The sequence below is a fragment of the Dinoponera quadriceps genome, unplaced genomic scaffold (genome assembly GCF_001313825.1).
Source record: "Dinoponera quadriceps isolate SergipeBrazil2010 unplaced genomic scaffold, ASM131382v1 scaffold533, whole genome shotgun sequence".
NCBI lineage: Eukaryota > Metazoa > Arthropoda > Insecta > Hymenoptera > Formicidae > Dinoponera > Dinoponera quadriceps.
Genome location: NW_014554780.1, coordinates 763,308 through 780,229, shown reverse-complemented (window position 1 = coordinate 780,229; position 16,922 = coordinate 763,308). Strand labels below are relative to the sequence as shown.

General features: G+C 44.7%; 4 protein-coding genes across 24 annotated transcripts in view; 2 read left to right on the top strand and 2 right to left on the bottom strand.

The window, feature by feature from the left end:
• The window catches only part of LOC106741797, a 215,236-nt gene extending 202,101 nt beyond the window's left edge, over positions 1 to 13,135 (top strand). For 15 of the 20 annotated variants that reach the window (XM_014614120.1, XM_014614124.1, XM_014614131.1 and 12 more), the window contains one exon: positions 6,161 to 13,135. In XM_014614120.1, the coding sequence (XP_014469606.1) occupies positions 6,161 to 7,534 (1,374 nt within the window). In that variant the 3' untranslated portion in view covers positions 7,535 to 13,135. Of the gene's footprint in view, positions 1 to 4,042; positions 4,199 to 4,687; positions 4,793 to 6,160 lie in introns of those variants that run through there. The other 5 variants (XM_014614138.1, XM_014614141.1, XR_001374212.1 and 2 more) reach the window with 4 other exon arrangements.
• A 765-nt stretch (positions 13,136 to 13,900) lies between these two features.
• Positions 13,901 to 15,047, bottom strand: LOC106741780 (28S ribosomal protein S22, mitochondrial). The gene is made up of 2 exons (XM_014614092.1): positions 14,544 to 15,047; positions 13,901 to 14,380 (listed from the first exon to the last, which is right to left on the bottom strand). Exons 1-2 carry the CDS (start codon positions 15,045 to 15,047, stop codon positions 13,901 to 13,903), a joined length of 984 nt encoding a protein of 327 aa, XP_014469578.1.
• Positions 14,936 to 16,922, bottom strand: part of LOC106741800 (actin-related protein 8) — a 6,494-nt gene continuing 4,507 nt past the window's right edge. The window contains exon 10 of the mRNA XM_014614143.1: positions 14,936 to 15,022. The gene's annotated coding sequence lies outside the window, so the exon portion shown is untranslated. The remainder of the gene's footprint in view (positions 15,023 to 16,922) is intronic.
• Positions 15,529 to 16,922, top strand: part of LOC106741803 — a 2,886-nt gene continuing 1,492 nt past the window's right edge. The window contains exons 1-2 of one of the 2 annotated variants that reach the window (XM_014614149.1): positions 15,529 to 16,027; positions 16,578 to 16,921. In XM_014614149.1, the coding sequence (XP_014469635.1) occupies positions 16,596 to 16,921 (326 nt within the window). In that variant the 5' untranslated portion in view covers positions 15,529 to 16,027; positions 16,578 to 16,595. Of the gene's footprint in view, positions 16,161 to 16,577; position 16,922 lie in introns of both variants that reach the window. The other variant, XM_014614150.1, reaches the window with a different exon arrangement.

Here is a 16,922-nt window from a genome sequence, read left to right as displayed (position 1 = left end):
CCCCCCCCCCGCCACCCCTCGCCATCTACCATCTTCGACGTTTTTCAAGGTTTACATTGGATTTCTCGTGACGTACCATGGCGATGGTACGCACCACCCACGCGCGAGTGCATCTCACAAAGATTCTCTCCTATATTGCTGTGCAAGTCTTTCTTTTCACTGATTTCCTTTCTCTCTCTCTCTCTCTCTCTCTCTTTCTTTCTTTATCTTTTTCTCTATCTTTCTACATCTGTCTGTCTCTCTCTCTCTCTCTCTCTTTCTCACTCTTTATATCTTTCTATTTTTCTCTCTTTCTCTCATCCCCGCCACACCCGTCGGTTTTCACAAAACGACGAGAGGTCACCCAACACGCGTCTCCCTTATGTTCTGTCTGATCGTCGCGCCCCTCTGCGTGTTCCCCTCTCCGTGGCTGTCGAATCGCCCGGATTGCTGCCACTCGGCAACGTGTATTTGTGTCCTATGTATATATACGTATATAATTCGATGACATCGCAGTCATCTTCATAGAACGTCCCGGTGTGTCGTCTCGTCCACACGTAATACGTCCATACGTGCAACGAATCGAGAGGGGTTTTTCTCCTTCTCGTTGCACCGCGCGAAAAAGCGCGTCTGCATACGTGGCTCTGTATGTACATGTGCGCGAACATACACGCGGCGTCAAGTGGAATAAAGTTAACGCGACTTCGTGTTATATAAATTGGCGTTGTTTTCTCAATTTCCACGCTTTTGAAACGCATGCGTCGATTCGAGCATACGGAAGAATCAATTATTCTTAATTTTTTTTCCCTCTTTCGTCCTTTTTTTTTTTCTTTCGATGAAATTACCATTGATTCATTTCAGGCTCAAATTGACTTCATGAATAAGACATGTGGAGCTGAATTAAAGACTTCGGCTCATTTTCTTTTTATTCCACTTGAGAGAGGCTAACATGCATCATTTGCCCATCGTACGATTTCAGCTGTATAGCCGATAATAATTCACGACGATGGCACGACATATATATATATATATATATATATATATATGTTTACGTCTAAGTCATACAACCTGAGGATAGTTGTCGACCACATACATTCGAGCATGTGCTTTGATACGGCGAAATACGTTCGAATCATCACACATGGACACTCCTTTCGTTTCGCTCATATTGAGTTAGTCGATGGTGAAAAGTTTCTCTATATTCGTACAATTCGAATCGTTCGCCGCTCAATTATAACAACGCACTATGCGTTTTATGCGCAATCAAACGTTTATGTATAGATTAATTATATAAAAAATTATGGTAAACTTTATTCTCATGATTTTCTGATCGTTACTCTTCTTCAAGGTGCTCCATCGTTGTGTGGAAGCGAACGTTTATTTAGCCGTACTCGCGCCCACTATAATCTTCAATTCGCAAGCATTCTCTCATGTTCACGCGCACGTGTGCAAAAGATGTAGGTGGAGGCAAGTCAAGACACTCGTGAGATTTTCCTTCAGGATCGTCCGAGAGAAACGAAACACGTACGACGGACGTCTAATGGACCACGTATTTCGCGTGTCCGTTTGATGTTCATGTCCGGAGGAGAACGAATTTGATGAGTCTCGATTGGCCTCCACGAGTGCAATCGCGGTTAAAAATGCAACGACGAGGCGGCAGAGCGCTTTCGACACCTCGGAAGCGAAACAACCGATGTCACTTTGAAAGAGCGAGGTGGAAGGGATACGTGTTTAAGAACGCGAGATTTCGCAAAATCAGCCTGAAGCTTCATCAAACATTTGCAAAACGATGCGACATCGATTCCGGTTCCGAAGTGTCGGCGTGGTGCTCCGCGAGAACTATTGTCATCGCAACCGTGCACTTATCTATTCACAAAGTGGCCGTAAATTATTACACTTGCGTCGCGTAGTGAAGCTTCTCGGTCAAATTGTAGCCAATCTTTCCTCCCGAGAATTACGAGCAATCGTAAGTTCAAGCCTCCTTCGCAAATTGGACTTATGGGCCTCAAAAGGATAATGAATCTCATTTCAGAATTAATTTTGAACGGGTTTTTCACTTAAACGGCAGGAACCTGTATTTTAATTCGACCCTCGGTTACCGTAATTTTTAATTAAGTAAGATAAGGTTGGCTTCGATTTAATTGGGGAAGCTCGTTACGCGCGGAATACGCGCGCGAATTTACGGCCACCCTGTCTACATCTCAACGTGCAAAATCTCTAGAGGTTTAATTAGCACTCCCTCATTATGATTTGTACAATATTTGAGCTTCTTACGTCTGATTCCCCTACACTGTGTGGTACTTAATACGTGTTCCTGTCGATTACCCGGCGTAATCACCTCGTTTGACTTCATCGATATCGAGTTAATCTTACCTCACGTCACGTTCGATATGCGTGCTCCACCCTCGTGCGAGATCATCTTCATTCCATTACATTTTACTCTTTTTCTCACTCTCTCTTTCTCTCTTTCTGTCGCTCTCTCATTTCTCTCTTTCTCTTCATCTCTCTTCCTCTATCTCTCTCTCTCTCTCTCTCTTTCTCTATTGTATATATACCCATCCATCCGAGACACACACATTGACCAGTATTTATATATATATGTATATATATATATATATATATATATACACGCTCCTTTTCTCTCTTTCTCTTCCTCCCTCTTCTCTATATCTATCTGTCTATATATCATCTATCTCTCTATATATCTCTATCTATTTATATAAGTCTGAGTCCGTTACTATATTGCCTTACTATAAGGATTGGACTGAAGGTTTTCTCTGTGTATTATTTGATTGGTCGAGATATATATTTCTTTCCGTATTTTTTTATAAATATATGTATATACATACCACTCTATGTGTATATATATATATATATATATATACATATACATATATATATACGTATATTATTTTTATTTTTCCTATGTTTCACAACTAGCAAAATATTAATTAAGCACGTTCTGTACGTACGTGTAGCATGAGGCATGTCTATATGTTACATGTATAAGATACTAACGTGTGTATATACTCTTATGTGGAAAGCAAGCATGAAACTGCGAAACTCTGCATGGTGAAATATATCCCATGGAATCTATTATTTTTTTTCTTTTTTTTTTTTACGCGTGCTTTCCTCCGACAATGCATGTTGTTGTATTCTGCGTAAGTTTTCCGTTACTTCCGAACGGAAGGTCGGCGTCATTTGTGCGGGCATCGACGAGCGTACTCTTGTGCTAATTCGTAAACGGCGATTCGGTAAGAAAACGAACTTGCTTCTCTCTTTCCACTTTCTCTCTCTCTCTCTCTTTCTTTCTCTCTTTATCTATCTACCTATCTATCTATCTCTATGTCTTTCTATATAACTGCGATCCACATTTTTGTGCACCTCGACCATCGGCATGAGCACAACAATCTTCATCGATATGTTTTGCGATATTCTTATTTTAATTCAAGAAACAAACACGCAGGTAGGACGTTCAGCGGCGAGCTCTTTTGACGGCGAAGTCCTCGATATCGAAAACTGAAATGGTTCTCTTTTTAACAAAAATATCTCGTTTTTCAGCCGTGAAAATGAAAAACACAGAAATAGATCAGAAAATCTGACTCTTCAAATAATACTTTGAGATTAAAGATTTTTTGACCAGATCCTGACCGTTAAATTTGCTTGTTAAGATACTCGATAACAAAACTTCAAAAGCTGCGACAAAATACGACATTAAATTAAATTTCAATAACAGGGAGAAGAATCGTTTCAGTTTTTGACATCCGCTTCGGCGACCAAACGCGCCCGTTACCGAACATCCTCTTATCGGTTACGCACTTATTTTCGTTTGCGCTATCACAATTCATCCGCCCTGTGCTCTCAAGATACAACGACTTTTTTCTGCATTTCAATGTCACAAGAATCACTTCGGAGCATACATTTTCCATGCGCGAAAGTAGCACATTTCGTCGCGAATTTCCCTCGCGAATAGACCACACGTTCGGGACTGTTATCGGTTCTATCTGATTTGATTTGTCCGTAACTACGATTTCTTTTGGACTTCGATCCGGTCGCGATGCAGCCCCAGATTTCGACCAACCTCCTCGAAGCGACACCGTCGATGCCCGAACGATGCGCCAAGCGTGCGTAGCTTTTCCATACGGAAGGTCGGCGAAATCGGACGTCGATCACGGACGACAGGCGGATATATATGAAATCTAACGGGGTGATATAACGCGTAAGGAATGACAGCGCAATATTTTCCAATGACGGAATATTATAACCTGTAATAAATTACCAACACGCGGCGACGATAGTGATGAAGAACACCCGTCGATGATTTTGCAAAACGAAGAGAATAAATTCTGTATATATTTATATATTTTAAATATTCATATATTCCTCGATTAAAATTAATATCTGTTATTTTCAACGTTATTTTTCACGATTCTCTAATTTTGTTTCTCTCGTTGGAAAATATCTCGCTCCGTCCTCCGTTCCACAGCACAAACGTGTGAGAAAAGAAACATGGTGAAGGATGTATTCTCTGTACAGCTTCTCGCGATTTAGCCTGACTCATCGGGTCCACGTGTGTGAACACGTTCGCGCCGACACAACGTTTGCGATAAGTAGAAGTGCGACGTGTACTGCGTTTTCTTTTTCCACGCGCGCGGTGGCCTCTGACCTCGGATTTTTGATTTTTGGTTTCTCTGTTTTTTTTTTTAAGTTGACTAATACCGGACAGCAATCGATGCCAAATGTAAAAGAGCCCCAAACGAGTACTGACTTGTAACACGCACAACGCACGCACAAAACGTATAACCGACCGCAGGTAATTATCTAACGGAATTAATAATAATATTTACGTATTATCTCTCTTATACGATTGTGTGCCTTTTTGTTACGTTCACTTATTGCGATTCACGACTCATCATTCGGCTCTCTTTCTCTTTCTCTCTCTCTCTCTCTTTCTCTCTCTCTGTCTCTTTCTCTCTCTCTCTCTGTCTTTTTCTATCTGTCTCTGTTTCTCTTTCTCTGTATTTTGTCCATATATCGTGCCTCTTCTATTTCCTTTACTTTACTTTCGTCGTTCACCATTCTGCGTTTCCGTCAAATACGTTCATTATTGTCTCTCATCATTCACAACCCTCATACCGCTCATGCTCTCCCATCTGTCATCACGTCGTCTCTCTTCACCGTTATATTACGCATGCACATTATTCGCACATACTATTCGCACGCATGACATAGCAAAGAAAGACGAAATTCGACTCGCGATTCTCCGATCGTACGATCGTGGCGTGTCGAAATGCGTCTTCGAAAGCGTTCGCGAGATTTAATCGACGGCTGTTTCCACTCGAGTCCCATTGAAACAGTGATCGTGGATTACCGTAAACGGCAAGCCGAACCGCCGAGTTCGCGTGTCGTCGTGGAGAAATGATAGATTAATCTCAGTATTTTACGATCGTCAGAAACGAAGGTCCGTTATACACACGCGTCTCATAACATACGTAATTGCAAAGATTTATATATTTTCAAGAATTAATAACACAGATATTTTTATATATCATTTACGTACATCCGTCGGGGGAAGATTCTACAACTTTCTTCGTACCAATGAAAATCCTTGAACAGAAGAAGAGTGCTGTATCAATTATAAAGCGACGTCGTGAATGACGGGCCTCGCCTAATCTGCGTCGGTCATCATCTTTCGCGACTTCATCCTCCCTCTAATCTCATCACTCGAAACTTCGCATCGAGACGCCACTTTCTACGATCATCGTTCTCGTTGTCGGAAGAAGCATTCTCCGCTATCGGGCGCAAACGAATGTACGACAAACGAGTCTGACCGTACGAAAAATGTATCATAAATATGTACAGCTGCGACCGCAACCAGATGAATGTCTTTGTGTATGTACATACACGAATAAAAAGAAGAGTGTACATAGTCAACGTGCGTGGTTTTGGGAAACTCTTCATTCTCCACTCACTTGTACATGTATATATATATATATGTCTGTGTGCCTTTCTACACGCGTAAGTATCTCTGTGTGTGACGCGCGCGCACTCAGCCGCGATCGGTCGCGCCGGGGATGCTTCTTCCGACAGTCCGACGAGAGCGCGCGCGCACGAACTCCGACGGCGAAGCCGGCCGGTCGCGACGAGCACGAGTCTTGATTCCACGTGTCTGAACGAACAGGCAGCTGCCCCTGTGCCAGCGGAACGCACTGTCGTGGGGTCAGCGAGCGTCCTCGGGGGAGGGGGCCACTCTCTCGAGCCACCCGCCGCCCATCAGCAGCGTCCGGAGAACGCACTCGACGCTCTGCTAGACGAGCTGCAGACCTTCTCGCGGCCCAGCTCGCAGATGGGCCAGGTATCCGCCGGCTTGTCGGTGCACCCCGGCTCCACCACGCTCCTGGCCGACGTCGGTCGCGCCTCCAGCCTCCGGGACTCGACAACGAGCGTTGCGGCTCCCGGCGGCGGCGGCGGTCGAGCACCCAGTATCAGCGACATCGGTCGGAAGGGCAGCGTGGACTCGTCCAGCGGCACCCTGACCGTCGCCGGCGGCGTAGTGGCCCTACCCGGGATGTCGCCGGGCGCCAGCGGCACGCTGCGCCGCCTGCACTCGTACCCGTCGAGCTCGGACACGGACACCTCGCCGCCCATCGCCAGGCTGCAAGTGTCGCTGCAGGAGCAGCAACCGGGCTTGCCGGTGTTGCCGCAGGGCTTCCTGCCCGGGCAGAAGCCGCCGGTGCCGGAGCGGAACGCCGAGCTGCTGCAGTTGGCCAGCGCCAGGAGAGTACCGCCGCCACCGCCGCCACGCACCAGCTCCAGGTCGCCCTTGGCGAGCCCGACCAGTCCGCAGCTGCCGCCGAGGAACCACCCGTGCAGTCTGCAGAGCGGCAACGCGACCCTGCGCCGACCGGCGACGCGTGCCAACGCCGTTGTCGCGGGCAAGGAGGGTGGTAAGCCGCCGATGGCTCTGCCGCCGGACGCGATTCTGACCACCGTCGATGACAGCAGACCGGCGTCCGGGCCGCCGATGCACAACTCCTCGTCCTCGCAGTCGTCCGCGGTGCTCTCCACCAGCAACTCCAGCTCCTGCGAGAGCGTGAACTCGCAGGAGGGCCTGCAGAGCAAGCGGGGCAGGCAGGAGCAGCTGGAGCAGCGGCACCAGGAGCTGCTGAGGAAGCAGAAGGCCCTGCAGGAGCAGTACGCTCGGCTGCAGCAGTTGCAGAGGAACGCGGCGGGTCTCACCACCGTACCGCCGGCGCCGCCCGACCTGCTGAAGAAGACCGGCTCCGAGAGCAACCTCTTGGCGAAGATGGGCCTCGGCCTGAGTGCCGCCAGTTCCGGCTCCCTCACCAGCCTCAACCTCAAGCCGCAGATCTTGCAGGAGGTCGCCGCCGAGGTCGTTAACGGACAGCCGGTGTCCTCCGCGGGGACGAACGTCCCCGGGGGCGTCACCACGTCCACGACGGTCGTGTCGAGCTCGACGACCGGCTCGGGCACGACCGTGACCACCACGTCCACCACGACCACCAGCAAGGTCTACGAGACGGACATTCTGTGACCGAGAAGCCGTTCGCTGATCGGATCGACCGTCAAGGTCGCCGCTGAAATCGCGCTGGCGAGTTAACACGATCGTCGACCGGCGAGATCGCGAGAGTATCAGAGGACGCTCCGGGAGGTTGCGGTGAGATAAGGTGGATACGAGGCGCCTGAACGGGACGGAAGGTGAAAGGAGGAGGATCGACCACAAGGAATTGCTAGGATTAAGAGGATCGGACTGAGCTGAGAGACGCGGCCGTGAACGCAGGGATGGCGCCGAGGGTGCAACGCCGAGCGACCAACGATCGTAATCGAGGAGGGGAGGGTGGGGGAATAGAAGCAGGAGCAGGAGAGAGAAAAGGAGGATGGGAAGAAGAAGGAGACAACTACTCCCGTGCTACGGTCGTCCCGTTCGACCTCACGACGACGACGGAGGCGCTCCGTCGTACGCGGGCGCATAGCGCGTCTCTTGGAAAGTAGAATGCAGCGTAGGAATTAGCGCGCGTCACTCGTAAACTAATTACCACACTAATCACTTATAGTTAAACGATAGCATTAATAATCGCAAACGGCGTGAGGAAGCGATATTTCGATACACCACGCGGACGTCGCATAGCGAAGCGTCAACGGTCTGACGAGAGAGGGAGAAGCGGAAGAGCAGAAAAGAATAAGGAAAAGAGAGAGAGAGAAAGAGAGAGAGAGAGGGAGAGAGACGAACCAGACAACGCGAATCTCTCGGCGTCGTGTTCGGCTGCTCGCATCGTCCGCACATCCGACGGCCACAGCGAGCACTAGGACGCGTTTTCGCCTTCTCTCGATCCTCATCCTTCGACACCCTGAGGTTGAGGACGTCGTCGAAGTTACGGTTGTTGCGATCGCATCCTGTCCAGGTCGACAGATCCGACGGTAAACGAGCCACCGGGGGTCTCCGTTCCGCAATTTCCGCCGGGAAAAGCTCGGAGCCTCGCGCACTCCGATCCTTGTATACCCTCGTCTACACACACACACACACACATACACACACACACACATCCGATATACCTAAAACCTTCGCAACGTCTGTGCCAAACGAGAGGAACACGATAATTGCGTACTTTTTTAAGATTATACACACACCGCAACCACACCCGGCTACTCGTTTTTTTCTTCGTCGTAGTAAGGCGAGCCGCAACGTCGTCAAGGTTCTACATAGGTGATCATCGTATAAATACTATACAGATGCATACGTATTATATATATAAATATATACATACTATATGTACGCGCGAAAAAGGACAGCTGCAAGGAGGATTTATATAAATATATACATGTAAGTGGATATATAGCTAGGTAGCTAGGTATATATTATATATATACACACACATACACACACGCGAAATATACGAGATATATTACATACACGCGCGCGCGCACTCATATACACACGTACGTAACGTTAATGTCGCGCAACGAAGAGGCGATACTCGAGGCGACGGCTCCTCGTCGCACGACGATGTCGGCGAAATCACACGTACATTCAACACGCGTTTCGTACACGACGACGACGACGACGACGGTCCTAACGGTGCACAGACGTGTGTGACTCTCTTTCATCGCGTTTAGAATTAATCACCGTACGTGTACAGACGCAAACACATAAACGAGACCAGCCGCATACACACACACAGGATACGCAGAGCGATAGGTGATCGACGTGGGTTATCCACGTTACCAGTAAGAGACCGGGTGGTACTCGTCGACAAACGCGATTCACGCATAAGGTGTCCGAAGAGAGGAGGAGCGACACAGAGCGCAGGCGGGAGAAGCTGGCGATACGAGGTGGTCGATCCGTCGACGGAGGAAGACTCGGGATACCCAGGAAACGGCACACCAGGAAATGCAAACACACACGAGACACGTTTAGAGACACCCGGTTACCATTTTTAACCCATATAACACGATTCGCTGTATTAATTGATAAGGCGAGATCGCAACAATGGCGCGAATCGGTCGGAGTCGTAAAGCGACAGAGTCGAGTATTTCTGTCGAATACTTCCGCCGGGACTACGTTCGCACAATTGTACGGTCGAGTTGCACCGACGACGTTCGAGTTAATTAAATCGCCGTGTGAAACGGTCTCTCTCTCTCTCTCTCTCTCTCTCTCTTTGTCTCTAGATTAAGACGAAGTGTTTCAGTATCATAAATAAAGATTCAACGGGCCATTTTGTCGCGTGGAAATTTAGTTGATCGGGGCTTTGTTGACCGATGTCCCTTTATCTAGAAACTATTTGAGAGGAGAGGAACAATCGGCGAAATCTCAGTGAACTTCCGCGAAAGCCACCCCGAGAGCTGAGAGCGGAGGGGGTTTGCGACTTGCGGCGGAGGATCTCACAATTCAAGCGGACATCACGGGTTGTCGATTCGCTCGGTTCTCTGAGGTCTTCTCTAACGTTGGTAGAAACGGGTCCATAGATAGAGAGGAGGAATCGGTTGGGACTTCAGAGTGGATTTCAAGTCGGTGCAACTGGACTCGCCGTTCTCTCGGAGTAAAACGTGACCAATTCGAGAGTCGAGAGACACGGCAAGGCGCGCGCGCGCGCGACAAGCGATTCTGCCGGCCGATTTCTTTTCCGGCGGCCAAAGGTGTGCGTTAGAAGGAATATTGCTCAATATTCACCCAACCCAAATCGCAGCAGCTCCGCTACATTTCGCAATAAATGCCGCGCATTCCGTGTCGGATTGTTCGGCCGGGCGTGATTATCGTCCGGTCAATCGGAGCAGCGCCGCTACTCGGCCGAATCGTCGCGCCTCATCGTTTCTTCATTGTCGCAGGCGAGAAATCGAGGGCTCTCGATCGAGGTGGCGGATGGCGGCCTCCGTACTCTCTGCACTCCGTTCGCATTATCGGGACAATCGGCTCGCCTTGACGCGCCTTAGACCACCCGCGCGGGAGGGGGGGCTCTCTCATCATGAAACTCCGCGGACTTTCGCACTTAATTCGACGAGAAACGGCAGGGGAGGCGGCGAAAAGCGGGCGGATGCGCAGAGAAAAATATCGTACTGGGAAGAAAAGCAATTATTCAATTTTCTTGACAATATTATTAAAACACACACTCATCACGAGTATTAGAGGAGATCATTAGCGCTTACTCAAAGGAAGAGCTTGTTCTCTTTTCAAGAATACTGCAAACTTTACAGAAGAAAGGTGAAATTTGGTTAATCGGAATAAATGAGCCGAGGTTTTCATTTTAATTTAATATCTATAATAGAGAGAGAGAGAGAAAAAAATTACTATAGTGGCCCATTTTTGGTGCAATAGTGAGTTTTTTGGTGACTCATTAAGAAAAAGCGAAACAAAAAGTGACAAAAGTGAGTAATTGAATAGCAGAGCTGGAAATATTTGGGACAATTAAGAGTAACTTGAATACAGTATGTATTTTTCCGTGCGTACACATACGCATACACCAACACACACACACACGTGCGCACAACGCGATGCCGCTTGTACCGTTTCAACGATACGTTCGTTATTCGCCTTTCGTCCGAGCATCGACGCGAGCTCGCGCGCGGATTGCGAAGGGACTCCGCACATCCGCCACCTGGATCATGCAGGATCACCGATTCGCACAATTTCACCGCAGCTTAAGCGTGCAATAAAAGGGGCGAGTTCTCGTCGCGCTTCCCCGGTCACGCGGATTTCTGAGAAGTCTCAATTCTCTGAGATGCCCGGATCGTCTGCAAAGTGGCATCTCGCGGACTTATTTTAGACAGCCCTTCGGGCTTCTTGCGTTGTTTGGGGTAAACCAGCGCTAAACGCGAACCTTGCTGCTTTGAAGGGCCTAACAGCTGACATACACACACACACTCACACATACACACACACACACACACACATACTCACTCACTCACTCACGTATGCGCGTATTTATTTTCTACACTTCACCCTTTCGTTCGAGCCGGACCGGTTCGACGAGATTTCCGTATTAACCCTCGGATGCGTTCGCAGATGCCATTCCGACTTGGCGAATGGATCTTCCGAAGGTCGAAGGTGCCGCGAGAGGAATCGGATGAGAGACGTGTCGGATGTGTTTTCCCGAATGAAAACCGGCGCACTGCCAATATTGTTGAACGAAGACGGGAGGGAGGGGGTGAAACTCGTTAGTTTTAATTGATAATGAACGGGCCAACGTGCGCGCGAGGAAAAGGAGAAACGACGAAACGAGGGGATTCGATCTTCCGTGTATTCGTGCGTCTAATTCGCGGTAGATTACATATAAAAGTTCCTTCTGTTACGCCAGTAATTAGATTATCGAGGATTATTGATAAATCGATTGAGAACAAGATCAATTGCGCATACGTTAGCATCGTTGTTGATTATTAGGCGAATTTCTGTACAAAATCTCGCGCACTGACGCGATCACATCGGATGTGATGCACGCACGTGATCTCGCACTGTTCGACGGCGATCGAGAATGCGAAGATGAGTTCTGATCGGTGTGATGTAATAACGCTAGTAAATTCGTAGGTCGAAATTCAAACATTGGCGCGTTTTGCGATCAAACTCTAATCTACGCTATGTTTTCCGACTTGTCGGTAATAATAATAAACGATGAGCGGCGGTAGGGGGAAAATATTTGCAACCACAACCGGATTGTGACGTTCGTTTCACGAAGGTTGCGGGGAGAAGGGGAGAAGAGAGATTGCTTACGAGTGATTTACTTCACTTACATGATAAACGCGCGAAACAATGCGGCCGGTGGCATCCGGGGGTTAAACACGAGCAGCGAGAACGCATTATATCTTATTTATTTTCCACCGTCTCTCAATCCGGAGCACGTCTATAAGGGAATAATAATTACTACAGTAAGAGTACTAAGGATTATAAGGCGAGTGGTAACGATGATAATGACGATGATGATAATGATAACGAATTATGTTGCGAATTACAATGATAACAATTATGATTGCGAGTGCTTATCAAATATTAACGATAACGACGAGCGAGATCCCAGCGGCAAGAGTAAGAAAGAAGGAAAGAAGAAAAAAAAGGAAAGAAACACTTCTCCCGTATTTTTTTCGTTTCTCTCACACGTCGGATTTGTATATTGTTCTATCGATCGTAGAGGTACTTACGCTGTCGCCAACCATACATTGCATTTGTATAAAGCTACTCTTTTTTTCTTTTTTTTTCTGAACGGTGCATCTTCGTTCGCCCGACGATACTCGAGCATCGGTAGAGCTGATTATTTATTATACCCGAATACGTTCGCATAATCGCTAAGTATAATCTCACCCCACCTTTCTCAACCCCGCTCCCTCAAGCCCTCTTAATCGTAAACGTCACGAAGCGTCTCGGACTGCCGATCCGCGCGAAATCGGCGCGGGCTGTTCGAACGGATTTGCGTTCTTCTCCGTTCTCCATATTTACGCGATTTAGCGAGTCATATTAGTGTAATGTTTTCTGACGATCCTGTACGCCAAATCGAATTGACTTGTTACATTTGTAAATGTTTGTAAGTACTACCACGTAATAAAATAATCGAGTAATAATCATCGAATTACCCTGACGACCGTGTGTGTCTGTTATCCATCGATATAAATTCGAACCTTACGAACAACGAATAAAGCAAATCATGACATACCACGCAGTACAGTCTCACTCTTATTCTATAGGGATGTCCTGGAAGGGAGCATAATACCAGGTAGAATAGAAAACAACAATGACGTCAGAATGATGTCAAAATGACGTCAAGATGACGAGAAAATGACTATAAATCGCATTTTTCGGTCATTTTTCATCATTTCACCGTCGCTTTCACATCTTCATTTCTTGTCCTACCTGAGATAGAATTGTGTCCTCAGAGGAATCGACCGTAAGCTTTAGCGAAGATTGAAACTAACGCGTCTCGTCATTCGAACATATATAATAATAATAATAATTTTTTAGACGCAAATTGTACAGTGACAATCGGATGTCCTTGAAATGAGGGCGAAAACGACGCAACAATTAAAAGGCTGATTTTCATGCATTCCTTCTTCAAATTGGATTATATACGAAACAGGATACAAATAAAACGCAAACTAAAAATTATATATTACAAGCAGCTACACAAAATGCATTTAACATCCTACGTCGTATTACCAGTCTCTTATCTGATCATTAAACACGTGCCCTCCGGGAGTTTCCACACGTGTCGATATTAATCGCGTATAATCTCAATCTTCGCCAAATGGTACCTCTTTGCAACAAAATTATACTATTGCGATACTTCGAACAATTCAGTTATTATTAGTTTTTGTCGCAATGGTGTTCGGAATATGTATGAATGGGTTAATAAAGAGGGATAATTGGGCCAATTACACGTACAATCGCCAATTATGCAACGGAGAGGAGGCTAAGTTTATTAATTTACACTTCGATGGTTTCCGGAGGAACACCATGCGCCCTCTTAATGCCCTCCTCCAGGATTTTCAGCTCCTGTTGTAATTCTTTGTACGAATGCAGGAGCTTCTCCAGCGTGCCTGTCTTAGGTGAATCCAGACGGACATAATGCAGTATGAATTCTACGTCATCCGAGTTACTGCACTGTTCGATCGCCGAACTGCTCGTAGGATGGATCTTGTGATACAGACGTATCAATAACACGGCGTCTTTAATTCGACTACTCTCGATCATCTCGTGTAATAAATTGTCGATGTTACTCGTCCACACCAGGTGAAACACCATCGGGCCGAAGTGACGCGTAGATCTCAGGACATCGAAATGTCTCTCTAGGTTTACACGTTCGTAGACTTCCCGCGTTATCTCTTGATATTTCGGGTCATCCGGCTCGAATTGCACACACGCACGATCAAGTATGAACTCGTATTCCTTGCGGTCTAATATGCTCTGAAAAAAGGGAATCAATCAGCAAACAGCTATGTTGATATTTACTTCGGATTCCCACCGTTCCTTCTTTCTTCATCTAAGCTATACCTTCGTCTAAATGTGCAAATATCAATGAACACAATACTAATGAGTGAAATTTTTAAAGTATTAGTAGAATATTTACTTGTAAATTTTCGCTCTCAAACATCTTTGGCATTTGTAACTCCCTTCCTGGATTTGGAAAATAGATCGGTATAATTCTATTCCGTTCTTGCCAAGTGGCATGTCTCAGCTTGCCATTTGGTTCTCTGATAACTACAAATCTCTTTCTATTGTTGATACCGTATGTAATATCAGTGAATACAATTTTGGCAGCATTATAATTTTGTAGCCCGGGATCCTCACATAACAATAAAGATGAGTCTGATCTTTGTTTTACTACTGGTGGCATTTGTAAGTAAATCTCTGCTCTCTTTTCTGCTACTTTCTTAGCTTTCTCGAGTTCCTCATCCGTCAAGAATCGATATTGTGGTGGTTCAAGCTCATGTCCATCTTTACGTATCCGGAAAACTTTTTTATAATCCAATGTTGTCAGTTTTTTCAAATATGTCTGGACTTCTTGGTCGAAGAAAACCGGTGCAGGATCTTTCTCAGTTAGATCTTCTAAAATTATATGATAATTGTGCATGAATAATTATGATAGTCCTATGTTGTTTCTATAAGTAAAATATTTTGTATATACATGTTATTTCATTATAATAATGCAATGCCAATACCAATGCAAAATAAATAATAGATTGTATATTCATATAAATGTATATTAATATAAATATGATACAATTTATCGTTACTTATTTACAAGTATTTATTCTGGACATTTTTAGTAATAACTTATTTTAACATGCACACGGAAAATAACAATAAAATGAAAAAAATTGTAATATAACACATGATAAAACAATATAATAATTTCTATTGTTTTGTATTAGTTTTTACCTCTCTGTCATATCACCTAAAACTAACCTACATATTTCACCCAAATGTATACATTGTTTTTACGATTATAAAATGATAAAAATACCTGTCTCAATATTTGCTGAAGCGAAATTGCGACAATTTGAGATCATACGAAAATGCCGCAAAAGTTTATTCGCATTACGTGAGAGCATAGCGGAAGATTCGATATAAATCGTAGATGATGGGAAACTACGTGAATCTAACCTAACCTTATGTAAACTTTAACCTCATCTAATTTATAGTGACTTTCATCAAAATCCGATTCTAGTCCAATGTAATACTAACCAATCACAAAGTAGCTGGTTACATGGACAGGTTGGCACCTGTTATTCCAGACTTTCTAGGCTGCGTTCTTTTTGAGCGTCTACGCGCTGTTCACATGCGTGCGTATCTTGCGTAAGCGTAACTTGCATCAACCAATCAAATCATCTAAATTACCCAATTACCACGGCGGATTTGACGGATTGATGCAAGTTACGCAACATATGAAAGCACCTTTAATCCTAAATGAGCATGAGCATTAGATGACAATTGGCGGGATTTAACGTTGCGTGTGGTATTATTCGTTTTCTATCATCATTTAAACTAAAAATTCATAAGACAATTTGTTCATTTATATATACTGTTTTGTTCAACACATAGTGTGACAAGGTGTGCCATTTAATACTTTTACGTTGTGCCATAATTTACCCTTTTATAAAAAAAAAACGTGAAATGACGAAAGTAACGTGACACTAACCTTTTGAAAAAACCAGCATATTTACATAATTCTTGGATATATTAGGTTTGTCCTTTTTCGCTGAATTGGCTATATTACTTCAGAAATATTATGAAATACTTATGTGATAAATTATTTTTAAGTAATGAAATATTTTATAATATTTCTATACTTCTGTTACAGTAACGTCATTGCTTTAGGTTACGTATTTGTTTGTATATATAGCTACTGTATATATAGCTACTCGAAGCATATTGCTGTATTAGCTCGAAATCAGTGCAAAGAGCACTGAATTCGCACTTCAAAAAAGAACAACGAATATAATTTCTGTCGATATATATATATATATATATATTTACAAATATCCTATTACTATTATAATTAAAAATTGAATTAGATCTCAGAACCTTTCCACTAACAATGCTTTAACTCTTGTCCCTAATATCGATTTAGCATAGTAACTCTTACAAATGTTTTTTTTAGAATATCTTAAATAAAAACATGGAATATACACTACAAGATGCGCTTGGAACATTAAAGGACAAAAAAGATGAACAAGAGAAAAATATAGAAGAATTGACAAATATAATGTCAAACAATGAAGTTCAAGCTTTACAAGCGTCCATCTCGAACGAAGATTTACAAAAAAAGAGATTAAGGATATTACAGAGCCTTATGACAGAAATACAGCAATTACAACTTCAAGATTTTCCTGTTCTAAGAACAAATGATATGCACACTGAAGTTGTTAAAGATATGGAGAATGAAATTCAAAATATGCATGAAATGCTTAAAATATTTGAAAAAACACTTCTTGATATTCAAGAA